Source organism: Pleuronectes platessa, chromosome 22 (assembly GCF_947347685.1).
Source record: "Pleuronectes platessa chromosome 22, fPlePla1.1, whole genome shotgun sequence".
NCBI lineage: Eukaryota > Metazoa > Chordata > Actinopteri > Pleuronectiformes > Pleuronectidae > Pleuronectes > Pleuronectes platessa.
The window spans coordinates 12,239,975-12,253,625 of record NC_070647.1 but is presented as its reverse complement, the minus strand read 5'-3'; the positions used below and the strand labels follow the sequence as shown (position 1 = coordinate 12,253,625).

General features: G+C 43.9%; 1 protein-coding gene across 1 annotated transcript in view; it reads right to left on the bottom strand.

The window, feature by feature from the left end:
- Nucleotides 1-962: 962 nt before the first annotated feature.
- Nucleotides 963-13,651, bottom strand: part of LOC128429186 (lysine-specific demethylase RSBN1L) — a 31,409-nt gene continuing 18,720 nt past the window's right edge. The window contains exons 5-9 of the mRNA XM_053415467.1: nucleotides 11,959-12,096; nucleotides 10,884-11,026; nucleotides 6,129-6,299; nucleotides 5,905-6,013; nucleotides 963-4,998 (exon numbers count right to left, since the gene is read on the bottom strand). Of these exons, the coding sequence (XP_053271442.1) occupies nucleotides 3,085-4,998; nucleotides 5,905-6,013; nucleotides 6,129-6,299; nucleotides 10,884-11,026; nucleotides 11,959-12,096 (2,475 nt within the window). The 3' untranslated portion in view covers nucleotides 963-3,084. The remainder of the gene's footprint in view (nucleotides 4,999-5,904; nucleotides 6,014-6,128; nucleotides 6,300-10,883; nucleotides 11,027-11,958; nucleotides 12,097-13,651) is intronic.

Here is a 13,651-nt window from a genome sequence, read left to right as displayed (position 1 = left end):
TGAGTGAGTGAAGGGATGAATCCAGGGAGAAAAGGCGGTTTTGAGTCGTATCTGACTAGACACACACCAGCCCTCTGTTACTGGGCTGCTGCATTGTGTTGTGCGTGTGCTGTCTGCTCGGCTCTCGCCTGGTGAAAGTGCTGAGTTCATTGCTGCAGACTGCAGTGAGTGGGCGTCTTGCATAACAGCAACACAAGAGAGAAAGAGAGAGAGAGAGAGAGAGAGATAAATTGTCTCGTAGAATGAGATATAACTGGAAGAAAATGGCCTTTTGTTGCCCTTTAAAGACAGACAGGTGTTTGTGTTCTTTAACCAAGCACACAGAGACGTTCTAAGTGTTCTGAGCTGCTGCTGCCGGTGTAGACTGGAGAATGTCAAGTCAGTCTGATATCAACATGACATAAATCGTATATTTTAAAGCTGCTATCATCTATACCTAATCTCACACTGTATACAAAGATGGATGATGCATCCGCACTTCCTCCCAATATCCAGAAACAAAGCCAAAACATCTCAGGTACAAACAGCTGCCATCTTACATCTAAGAAAAATTAACTCAGTGTCCCATCTGCTAACATGGAGGAGGCAGGGTTCACGGCCTAAACTGCAGCCAGTGACCAGACGGTGATAAAGACACTTTGGCTTCACTTTTTACAATCCAGTATTGTTTACAGTTTTACCCATGTTTGTTTGCAACATTTCTTTGTGGGTTACCACCGCGAGTGGTAAATCGGTGGAATGAATCAGACAGGATGTGAAGTGAACTGACAAAACAAGGACCCACTGATAAAAACTCTCCTCTATAGAGCTATTCATCAAAAAGAAAACATTTCCTATTAACCCATTTGGGCATCAATGACTTAATATGAATCACTAATGCTGGGATTTAAAAAAATACATGAACGTAATTCTTAATTTTCTTTGGAAACATGTAAATAAAACATAAATCTCACCCAAACATGTTCATACATTGAACCTTTTATTAGCTAGGCTCATATTTAAAGTAGAAACCACACTACAAGTTGTTTTCCTCTTTACAAAAACCTCTTATGTACACAACAGTGCTGACAGTTGAAAATCACAGAAACAAAATAGAAAACAAAACAAACCAGAAACTTTGAGATAAATAAATTCTGTGAAAACAACACGAGCCCCTGGAGACTTTATCTTTCTCAACCTTAATATTTGTCACATTTGTACAAAAAAATATATGTTCCTGTCATGTTTTCTTTTTTGTAACATCTGAAACCTAAGAGGATAAAAAGAGCTGCAGGGCCTCGCAACTGGCATCAAGTGCTTAGTTGTCACCTCGCTCCACCAAGGAGCCGCACGGCGAGGAGTTCTGTCTCTGAACGGACGTCATCTGAGGAAAACTGACCCAGAGAGCTGGAGCTCCGTGGGCTGCGGTGAGTTTAACCATGAAAAACACAACCCTGCTCTCTGGAAGTCGTTCCACTGAGACGACCCAGTTTAGACCACAGGTATCTGGAGAGTGTTCAGTGGCTTTTGACACCAATTTAAGGCTTGATTCTCATTTTCCATTGAAAACGGGAAACTGTGACTCATAACAACAAACTCGCCATGAAAGGACAGAACTCCTCCTCTCCGTGACTCTGGACCATTTAGTAGTTCACAGTTAAGGACAGGCACTGGGGAAATGCTGTGGGCTACATTAGCAAGTGGGCTGTACTCCAATATTGATCGAATCAAGACATCAATAACACAACAAAGCAAGAAAAATCTATTTCCGCTCACTGAGACAGAACAATTTGATAAAAAAAAAATCAAAAACTATCTGATACTTTGAGAAACATATACTCTTCATAGCTGCGGCTGAAACAGAATTTCAATAATTTATTGTACTTCAAAACACAGGAGGTCACTTCAGTCCCTGGTTGATAAATAAAATATGTTTTTACAGACACGATGCTCCACGCGGCACAGAAACCGGACTTCAGGTTAATAGATAAATAGTGCGTTAAAGTGAAGTCTCCACAGTGTGACATCTGTTTTCAAAGTGTCTCGGAGCATGTCTCCATGAAAAACTTTATTGAAATTAGGAAGCTGGAAGAGCCTGAAATTGCCCTGTAGATAATCTGGTTTATAATAATATCAACTGTATTTAAACAGGTTACAAAGTGCTGGGATAAGTCTTTACACACTAAATCTAGGGCAAGCTCTCCATGTAGCTGCTGACATTATGTTGGAGATTTATTCAGATTTCAATGAACCTGATCGATTAAAACTCTATAGTGTCCAATCATTTTATTATAAATAGGGCCTTTCCTTTTGTTTTGGTGCAGTTAAACTGCACTAACCATCTTCTTGGGCAATAACATACTGCAAGTGATTAAAGAAAATTATTTTAAATACTTTAATAACATTGATTCTCTCCTCATGGAGGTCGGTTCAATGAACATGATTCAGATAAAAATACTGATAATAACTGGGGATTTCAATTTTAAATTCAGCAGATTATTGCAGAGCATTATTGCTCAAAATACAGTATCAGGGAAAAGTACTGCACCATACTGTATTGATTAAGATACATCGATACAATATAGGAGAATAAATGTAGTGATATCACACGAATAGGTCTGCGTATCGTATTATATCAGTTTGACTCATCATTATTCCAGAAACAGTCTTGGGCACAATGAAATAAAATACACAAAAAGGAAGCATTAGCTGCAAGTTTCACAAAAGGGTCATCTCTGTTGACCTTTTTATATAAATATCCGACAAAATTGATAAAACAGAACCAGACAGCAGTTTGGTAGACGTGAACCTGGAAAATCTCTTTTCAACAATCGGTTTCGGTTCAACCAGACTTCACTAAAGGCCAAAACCACCGGTGCTGCTCGATATTCATGATCCAAATCACAACCAGCCTAAGCCAGTCAAGAGGCGTGGGGTATATAAATCCAACTCTGCTTTATAAATCAAGACACTGCGTCTGTACTGTTACACTCAACCGTCGCACTTCCTTTTTTTTTTTTACAGTTTTTACAACAACACAACCAAAATAAAACCTTTTACATGTACAGTCATTTAAAAACAGCGTCATTATGTACAAAAAAACGACTATAAAATCTGTCTCCACTCCTCTTCATGCTTTGGAGGAGGGGAGAGGACCGAGGAGGAGGGCTGAGGGGGGAGAGGAGGTGGAAGAGGGGGAAGAGGGGGAGGCAGAGACTGCGAGGAGGGGGGAGGAGGAGGAGGGGGCGGATGGGAGAAGGACATTGAGAGCGGAACCGCCCCTGGTGCCGAGGTCTGGTACTGCGGCTGTAGCGGGTAGGAGCTCGGCGGGAAGGAGGGATGGGAGAGGAAGGGGTGAGGGGCGAAGTGCGGGTGCTGGGGAGGAGGGAAGAAGGACTTGGCGAACTGGTGATGGTGAGGGAGGTGAGACTGGGCGCTGGTGAGGGGCGTGGGCTGATGGTAGTACGGCTGAGACTGGGTGGTGATGCTCGGCTGGTGCTGCGGATGCAGGTGAAGCTGGCTCATGTGAAGCGAATGCGGCGTCGGTGTCTGACTCAGGAACGAGTTGAGAGCTTGCGGCTGCATCGGGAGGGAGGGGTTGGAGAGCGGGTTTGGTGGCATGTGAGCATGGTGGGAGTTTGGAAGGAGATGGGAGAAGGAGGGCGGGAGAACTTGAGGGAGGTGAGGAGCAGGGGGATGCTGGGATGCGTATTGCTGCATGTAAACCCCTTGCCTCCCCGTGTCATGTGGCATCCTCGAGTCAGAGTCCAAACTGTGAGTCCATTTCTCCGGGAGCGTTTGAGTCCGTGTGTGCGCCGGTGTTTGATCTCGTGCATCTGCTGTGGTGTGTGTCCTTGTGTCGAATTGGGGCGTGTGTGTCTGTACATTCGCAGCGACTGCTCGGACTTCCGACTGCGTTTGTGTCCGTGAGTTTGAATGAACGTCTGGCTTCGGACGATGCGAGTCTCTCTTCGCTGGTTGTCCCGACTGGGAGGAGGGAGGCGGCTGGGAAGACAAAGTGGAAGGAAGGAGCGAGGAAAGGCGAGACTCCACCGTCGGTTTGGGACTCGTCAGCGAAGATGTGGATGCAGAGGAGGACAGAACAGGGGCCGAAGTAGAACTGGAAGAGGAAGAGGAGCGCAGTGGATCAACGGATCCTGCTGGTGGCGCAGGAGAGGAGGAAAACTTAGACAAAGATGGAGAAGAAGAGGAGGAAGATGAGGAAGAGGGCGCTGCACTGGAAGACGTCATTCTGCTGTCTGAGTGATGGTGATGATGGTGGTTGTGGAGATTATGATGATGATGATGATGATGATGGTGGTGGGGCTTCAATGATGCTTTGGGTTTTGGAGGATGAAGAGAGGCGGGAGGTGAAAGAGGAAGAGGCGATGGTGATTTATTTTTGCAGAGAGGAGGAGCTGGAGGTTCAGTCTTCACCTTCACAGGAAGCGAATCCTGCTGTTTGTGTTTTCCTCTTTCTTTCACCCTCTCTGTCATCTCCTCTTTAACTCTAGTACCACCCACTTTTGAGTCCACTGGGCGAGCGGGCTGAGGCAACACAAGTGGAGGATGAGGATGAGGATGACGAAGATGCTGCTCCTCCTTTTCGACAACCGGCAACGTCCTGTTTTCTGCCACCTCCACCTGCTCCTCTGTCTCCTCTTTTATCCTCTCCTTTACTTTCTCGCCCTTCTTTTCTCTCCTCACCTCCTGTTTTTGCCACAGCTCCACCATTTCTGTCTCTGCCTTCTTCAACTCAATTTGCTCCTCCTCCTCCTCCTCGTCCTCCTCGTCCTCCAGCTCCTCCTCGTCCTCTTCTTCTTCTTCTTCCTCTCCGTGATGGTACTGCCTTAAGCGGACGTGCCACGCCAGGCTGCAGACGGCAGATACGGTCTTGAACTGGTGAACCACGTTGCGGGGGATGAAGTAGATGTCATCGTGGCTAAGGCGGATGCGGGCGTAGCGGATGCCCTCGCGACGCAGCTGGTTAAGTTTGGCATCGTCTACCCACTGCACACACTGTGAAGAGAGAGAAGGAGAAGAGGGATGAGACGAAGGGAATCTACTGCTTCTGACTCCATGAGAAATATAAGAAGAATTTAAAGTTTTCTCTTTTGTTTATTCTTTTTTTCCAACCTCTGTACAGTAAATTAAATATATTTAAATCAAAAAGCTCTATTATTTACTTTAATCAGTTTGAAACTAAGTAAAATTTCAAAATATGCAATAAAAAACAAATCTGACGTTGATGTTACCATGTGTTATTGAAATATTACTCTACATTTATTGATATATTTATATATTCATATATTTAAACAGCAACTTGGAAAATAAAGACTAGCCACTCTGCATAACATGTGAAATATATGTCCTCTGAAGCCATAGACACAACTCTGTGTGTGTGTGTGTTTTCTCAGTTCTGCATGTCATTTTGCTTTTGTTAATGAGACTGAACTGTGAAACTATTAAGGTAGAAAATAAAGCATAATGCTTGTAATAACAATCAAACAAAATTGTGGTTCAGAGTGAATGTACAGTCATTACTCATTAAGCTGTATCCGCAACAAACGTCTGCATGGAAACTTCGTCTAAGTTGAATCATAAATAATAAATGACCAAACTAACCCACAACTTCCCTCTGCTGCAGACAAGTCCTCTAACTAATCATCATGGTAGTTCATTCCCTCTCCACCAGGTGTCAGCATTTACCATCAGTGCATGTTAACGTTCCCCCTCACACAATGTTCGAAATGAGGTGAAACACTGTGGGAGTCTAATTTGAGATGTAAAATGTTATATGAATGACTGTACTGGGCTGAATTTAATTTGTGAGGAGGGTTTATCGCCATGCCTGTGTGTGTGTGTGTGCGCGTGTGTGAATGTATGTTTGTGGTTGTGTATGTGTGTGTGTGTGTAATGCAACACCTGAGACAGCGGGGGTTCATGTAGGTCCAACTGCAGCCTCTGAACTGCGTGAGGGAAATCACCAGCATGGAAACACACAACGTCTTTGGTAACACGAGGAGGCTCCGAGCTGAAAACAAGGGAGTGGAGGAGTGTCACATCCGCCAGGGAGCTCCCCACAGTGTGCAAATGACAAACAAGCAGCTGTGTATGTGTGTGACGGCCTAAAGTGTGACCATGCCTACCCCTCTCCGGTGCACACAGCCTTCAGCACGCCAACGGCCGCTGTGGTCTGACGCTCGAAGCCCTGACCGATGTGGTCGGCGTGGGCCCGAGTCCGGTCTTCAAACAGCATCTCTCTGGGCTCGCTGGTCCTGGGCAGTGACTGCAGCAGGTTCTTCACCTCGTTGGTGGAGCTACGAGAAGGGAAGCAGAAGAGTGAAAAGTCGAAAAAACAAACCCAAACACACTCGCTGCCCACACAGGTCTCTGAAGATGTCTCCCCTGCTGTCTAAAAGAGGAACATGACTAAAGGTGAGTGGGCCGCTCACTCTCCTGGTTTTGTTTATTTCTTTGTTTCCTGTCTGCTGGGCAAAATAAAAGCAGATGGATGGCTGGTGTTGTTTTCTTGCTTGACTTGACTCATTAGTGTCATGCACAGCATGAACTGAGGAGCAGAGAGGATGCTGGGAGTAGTCTAGACACTATAAAATAATATCCCATTAGCTATCAAAATAAATCCGATCTAACAGCCTAGGTGTGATTTGATGAAAGAGAGAGTATCTTAGTAATGTTTCCCCCTTTCCCAGCGTCAGAAAATATTACCTGCCTTAGGACAGATCTTTTTTTGTAGTATGAAAATATTATGTTATCTAGGCCCAATTGTCTGTGTTTGTGGGATCAATTAGCACAATCTTGGTCCACTAACCCCTGACCCTGCACTGGGTGCGTGTGCAACGTGTGTCGGAGCTTGTCTGCAGCGGAGGAGTGGCAGCTCTAATCTGTTAACATGGTGTCGAAATGAAAAGGAAGTTGGTCTGCAAGGACTTCTTAAATGTATACATTTCCATATTTTCTTGTTTTTATGTAAATTTTGAACCGTTGCTTTGGCAGATCATTTCTAAGTGAAAAAGTTACAATCTGAGAAAATGTGAGGGAAATGTACTTTGACATTGAATGAATTAATCATGAGTAAATTTTAAAGACATTCATTGTCTGCAGATATTATTAACTCCACCTGAGCTTGTTCCTCATCCTCTAATGACTCCTTAATGTATTTACTTTTTCCAAGTTCGCCGGTGGCAAAAATGACTTTTTCTCGCACGATCAATAAAGTATTAATTTAGATTCAAAACATGAAAAACACTAGGGGCAAGAAAATTATAATGGAAATTTAAAAATCAGTTACAGCTGCATGGAAAATCATGAGAATGAAAATGCAGTAAACAGGCATTAATGCTCTTGGCTTCATGCGTACAGACTGACAATGAAAGTACTGCAGTCAGCTCACTACTGGATCAGTGACTCACACTGGAGCTGCAGTCAGATTCAAACAAGAGTAGAAACACACACACGCACAGTCTGAGAGAGATTGCTACAAGAGAGTTACACACACAGAGACACACACACACAGACAGACACACACACACAGACAGAACAGCAGCGAGACTACCCGTGCTGAACACTGAATTGTGCATTCATTCATTCAGAGATAAGATGAGAGGCAGGAGCCGACGGAAGAGGAAGAAAAGAAGCGGAGGGAAATAGTAGAGTGGAGGGGGGATTAGAAGACACACACACACACACAGCTTAGTGTGTCTGAGCTGACGCCAGGATGACAGTAATGAATGTAAAACCCCCAAAAAATACAAAATAGCGCTGGTAAGTTAAACAGTGAAAAGAAGAAGCTGTTGAAGGAGGAGTGCTGAGCCAAACATTTACAGAGATATTCAAAGTCTTCCATTAACTCCGACTCTCTAACTCCGACGTCTCATTGTTCTGGAACCATATTGTGTCAGTGTGATGGAAACTGTCTGACCCAGACCGGTTCGCTCTGCATTCATGGTGAAATGAAGTGGGATGGAGAGGAAGAGAGGAGGACAAGACGAAGGGGTGGAGAGGGGGTGAGGAGGCAGTGAAAGGAAGGTGTAAACGAGGGAGCGGAGGAGAAAAGGGAGACAGAGGGAATCACTAGATCTATTTTCATCTGTAATTATTCCATTATAGCAAAATTTCTTTCCAAACCAACGTTTTAACCAGATATTGAGATAATTTGCAAAAGAAATGTTTAATAACTTGTGATTAATAGAAATGAATATTGATTTTCAAAATCACATCAATATAAGGATGAAAAACAACATGCAATATATGATGAAAATACAGAATTTATTTATTTTCAATTTTTTCCCGTCATTTTGGTGGTGCAGTGGATATTTTCAGTCACATGTGCATCATGATTTAATTAATAAAGGTGAGGGGAAGGAAATAATGAATTGAAATCTGTCCACTGTTAAAATAGCAGCCAGTCTTGTATTCTGTTAATCAGCTAATCAACCTGTTCCCCTAACAAGCTTCCTCACCGAGCAGACTGACTTCAACATCTTGCCAACAGCCATCAGGCTCTGATTGCAATTTGTTTCCAAACAGGAAGAGCGTGCTCAGTATCAGGCCTCTGTCCTGTTCGCAGGCCAAGGCAGCTGTTGTTGCTATACAATTATTGTCAGTCTCCGGAAGCACTGGCGCTCTTTGACTAAAAAGCGAAAACATATTTTTGGTTTATTGTCATCATCCGGCCACTGCAATCAAAGCTGAATTCTCAGACTGCTGGTCTCAGCGCCGACAGAAACTCAGCAGCTCGACCTTTTCACTGGAACCACAGGGAAAGAGAAGCTTTCAACACAGTCAAACTGCAAATAACACCATGTCCTTCACCACTTCTTTCACTACTCCAAGTTTTCTTCTCTCTCTCTTTACACAGAGACATACACAATCACCACTATGACACGTTCAATATAAGTGCTTTGTGCTTCTGGTCCTTTGGAAAGTAACGGCACAGTGCTTCGAAAATAAATCCACTTAAAAAGGAGGAAAGAGGTCACAGGGAGGAAACAGAAGACGGATCGTAAGAGAAATACAGAGAGACAGACGGGGGCAGATATTGAGAGGCGGCGTGAGGACTAGGATGCAGAAAGGAGGGAGGAGTGGAGGAGGAGAAGGAGTTTGGAGGAGGAGGGAGGTGAGATACTGAGGAGAGATGCTGGAGACAAAAAGAGGAAAGTCTGAGAAAAGTATACCTCAGTTTGTGGAAATAACGGTTATTTATATTAAAGTGAGGGACTAGATAGGAAACAGAAGAAAGGAGGGAACAGCTGATGCACCCTCCTCCTTTCTCCTCTACCTTTCTCTCCATCTCTATAATAACAGATTCTTTCATTCCCAGCTGAGCCTGTTACACAAGTGTTTCTGACAGTTATTCACACTGACACACACACACACACACACACTCGAACAGTCGTACCCTTCAAATGCCGTCTAGACTTAATGCACCACACAAAGCACAACATGAGTAACACACTGTTTGTATTCGCAGCCTGAATTCAGGTGCAGTCACTGATTAAAAACAAACATTTCTATACCGCTTATCTTTGAGGGTCTGGAGCCAATCACAGCTGACCAGAGGGGCGGGAACAACCTGGACAGGTCACCAGCGTATCACAGCCCAAAAGTTAGAGACATCAACCATTCACAGCTCCGGTCAATAAGTCTCCAATCAATCAGATCCCAATCTGCACGACTTTAAACAGACAAACTCAATACAGAAGGACCCCGACTTAACCAGGAATCAATCTGGGACAGTGCTAACCGCTGTACCACCGTGCCACACCATCAGAATTGATTAATTCATTCATTCATTTACTTCCAGTACCCGTTATAAAGTAGAAGCACTGTTGCCTTTCTGTTGACTGAATCCATTCATTTGTTTCAACAACGCTTTGAAGAAGTTGTCTCCTTGGGCACTATTTGATAAACAATACGTAGACATTTGTTTCAAACATATACTTAAGCTATATATGTATATGTGTGAATACAATAAATGGAAAATATCTAATGGAAGTGTTTATTTGATGCTGAATATTAATAAAAAATACATAAGGAATGCTCTCAACCGTCGCAGAACAGTTTAAGAATAAAGACACATTAAACATTCAAAACTGAGAATATCAGAAAAATCTCACCATTAAAAATAGCAGTAGTGGAATATAGCTTTCATTATCGCTTTAAAAATGACTATAACAATTCTTCTTCTTTAGCGCTATAATCAACCATGAAAGAAAAGAGATAAATACAAATCAGAGCCAGAGATAACACGACCCATCGACTGACACAAGAGAGAAATACACGAAGCCTGGGAGAGACGTGTGTGTCGTCCGGCGCTTGGCGGGCTGCCATGTGAAGTAGCGTCTGATGCCGACTCCATTAACATGGTGATGATCTCATCTCAGTGGAGAGCCACATACCGCTCACATCCCAAACACCGCACATCGGTTCTCTCATGCTCTCACTCAGAAGGCATGTGTGTTAGTATGTGTGTGTGTGTGTGTGCTTGGTGCAGGGCTTATGTGTGTGTGTGTGTGTGTGTGTGTGTGTGTGTACTGTGACAGAGACACACTGAGAGGGTGTAATTGCCTCATCCGGAGCTGCTGGGCTACGACCAAGCCTCGTGCGGCTGCTGCTTCAAAATGTACGAGTGCGTTTTGTTACTGTTTTTCATAATCAGTCCTCGTGGGCTGTGTGGAGAGCACGCTGGCTCACTGAGGCACACACACACACAAACACACAAACACACCACTGAGACCTGCAGTACAAACAACATTCATAGAGACGAAAATCCCAGCAAATGCCGTCCCTGTCTCAAGGCAGAGTTTAAGAGGGATTCGAAATATTGGCCGGCTTTATCCGGGTGTGTTTATTCAATGTGCAGTAAACTGTGGTGTACTCACCGCTTTCTTTTAAACGGGGACTTTGGTATATCAGCCAAAGGTATCATCTGTTCGCCGGGTCTGACCCACATTATGGGACCGTCGTCACTGTCTTTTGGACTCATCAGCCGGAGACTGGAGAACGTCCCCCATGGAAGGGTCCTCTACAGCCACACAGAGGAGAGACACAGGGAATAGAATTAAAGCAGCCTGTTGGTACATGTCACGTTTTCACTTGTTAAAAACCACTTCATTAAATATTTGATTTATTCCAGGGGGTACTCCTAAAAAAGGAAATCTCAAGAGCAGCAAAACAGGCCCCCTGGCGAAACTTGTCACTGCCAGCCGAGATGTAGCAGAGGGCACCAAATCAGAGCCAGAACTCTCGATAGAGAGGAAGCGCCAGAGGATGTTGTGTCTTTTGATATTCGCCGTACGCCAGCACTCCTGCACGCTGCATGCAGGAGATTTAAAGTTTCACAACGGGAGAGAACAACAGCAGAAAAGCATGCCTGCCTTTGAGGGACAGCAGTAAACACGGTGCTCTGAAGGTCGTTTTCTAAAAGAGAAGCAACTTCCTGGAGCAGCGTTGAATCCCTCCAACGCGCCTCTTAGCGCCTCATGTTTGCCAGCCGCCGCTGAGAACATTAGGTGCGTTGTTGATGTTTGTGTCTCGCAGAAGCTCTCCATCTGTTCAGCTTGTGTTGTTTCCAAATAATCAGAGGTGTAAATGCTTGGAAAGATTTGGGCACAGTATAGAGTCTCTGAGTATATGAGGTCTGACAGAATCAATTGTGAAAGGAATAATTAAAATCTGCTTTATATTTCAGCCAAAAAGGAATTTGATACAGTGTCGACCCACTGAACAAAATATCATATAATTCCTTTTCAGAGAGGACAGCACAGAAAGAGAATTAGGAATTGAAGCTTCCTCATTTATCAAATAAATTATTTCATATTTTAAAAGCTACAGTTTGTTCATACACTGGAATAGACTGAGTCTGTCTGAATACCTCTGTCCCTTCTCCACTCATCATCTCTCCATAACGTCCTGATGCTGTTTAGGATTGCTGCCATTGTTCCTGTCCTGACTCACCTTCAGGAAGGGCGACTCCTCCAGCATGCTGAGGAATTCTGGGAAATAATTCCCGACCTCCTCGTCCACAGCTCCCACCAGGCTGATCTGCCTCATGGCCCCGGCTCTGTAGGTACCGTGACTGTACGTCTTCTTCACCTGCAGCAACAAGAGGAAAAATACAGACTGATATTCGAATGTTTTTCTGACGCTGAAGGAAGCAGGTGTTTAGTTTTTGACAAAAACATACACATGTTGTTTTGTGGTTTTAAAGACGAGCTGGTGAATAAAAACACAGCAGCAATCTTTTCATATCACATCTTCACTGACATTTAAAATGTACATTTCTCAACTGAGAAGCTCACAAACAGAGATATTGCAACATTATACAGTGTGTGCTTGTGAATCGTTTTTTACCCAGGAACAACAAACCTTTAACAACCTTCTGCAGTGTGACAGTCTCATCCACTGTTTCACTACAGCTCCTCTCCTTCTCTAAATGTAAATCGAGTCTTCAAAATATCATGGGTATTATGGGGAGTTGCAGCCCCTTCAGCAAGGTCATTATAGAGCCTCATTCCCTTCACTGCAGCACGCACAACCTCTCGCCCTGATCACATCTGGGACGTCTCAGTCATAATCAAAATATAATCAATAATTTTGTCAAAGCTCTTCTGGGCCGGGGGTGTCCAATCTTGACCAGCGCCAAGGAGATTATGTTTTCATTGCCCTTTGTCTGTCACTCAGCAGGATTACTCAAAAATCCACTGAACAAACGTGAAGTGACATTTTGTGGAGGGGTGAAGTTTGACCTGAGGAAGAAGCTGTCTACTTTGATGTGCGACACCTTAAAGCTACGTCCTCTTGCAAACCCTCTCCACAGATTTCTTTTGTAACTGGTTGGGACCAAATAAACCAACATTAAGGCCTCATCTGAATGATATTCAGAGATAAATCATTCAGGAATTTAAGTGAAATAAAAGATTGAACTTTGACACACTGTCCTTTTCCAACACACAGGATATGATGAGCAGATGTGTCTCTGAGGCTAAATATGAGATGTGATGTGATAAAATAAATTTCGATAACCCTTCTCTGAGACCTGTTCTTCTCCTTTTTAACCTCTCCCGATGAAATGTGCATGTCTTTTCATTCATCCGTTTGTATGATGCTCTTAAATACAATATTAGTATTTCATTATACCCTTCCCCAACAGGTTTCAGTGTTAAAAGTTTTGATATGTGTATTTATTATTGTCAGAATAGACACTGAGAGAGTGTTGGCAGTTTCAGTTGACGTCTCTGCTCCTCCGGTGTGACGCAAAAGTCTGTTTGCTTCTCTTCACTTGGCTGACAGAGCGTTGCAGTTAAATGTGTGTGTTTGTGTGTGTGTGTCTGTGTGTGGGTGTTTGTTCGTCTAACTCGTCTCCCATACCATTGGCCCACAACAGTGTCTTTGTGTCTGCGTGCGTGTGCAGTGCGTGCACCATGTGGCCTGCATGCTGTACTCTTGGCTGGTCAGGATGTGTGTGTGTGTGTGTGTGTGTGTGTGTGTGTGTGTGTGTGTGTGTGTGTGTGTGTGTGTGTGTGTGTGTGTGTGTGTTGACCAGATCCTTGGCTTCTCGCCTCTAGTGAGTCACCACTTGACAACATGGCAGAGATAAAAAAGGAACGAGAGTGGGGAAGAGAAACCGAGGATACACTGGAGAGACAGA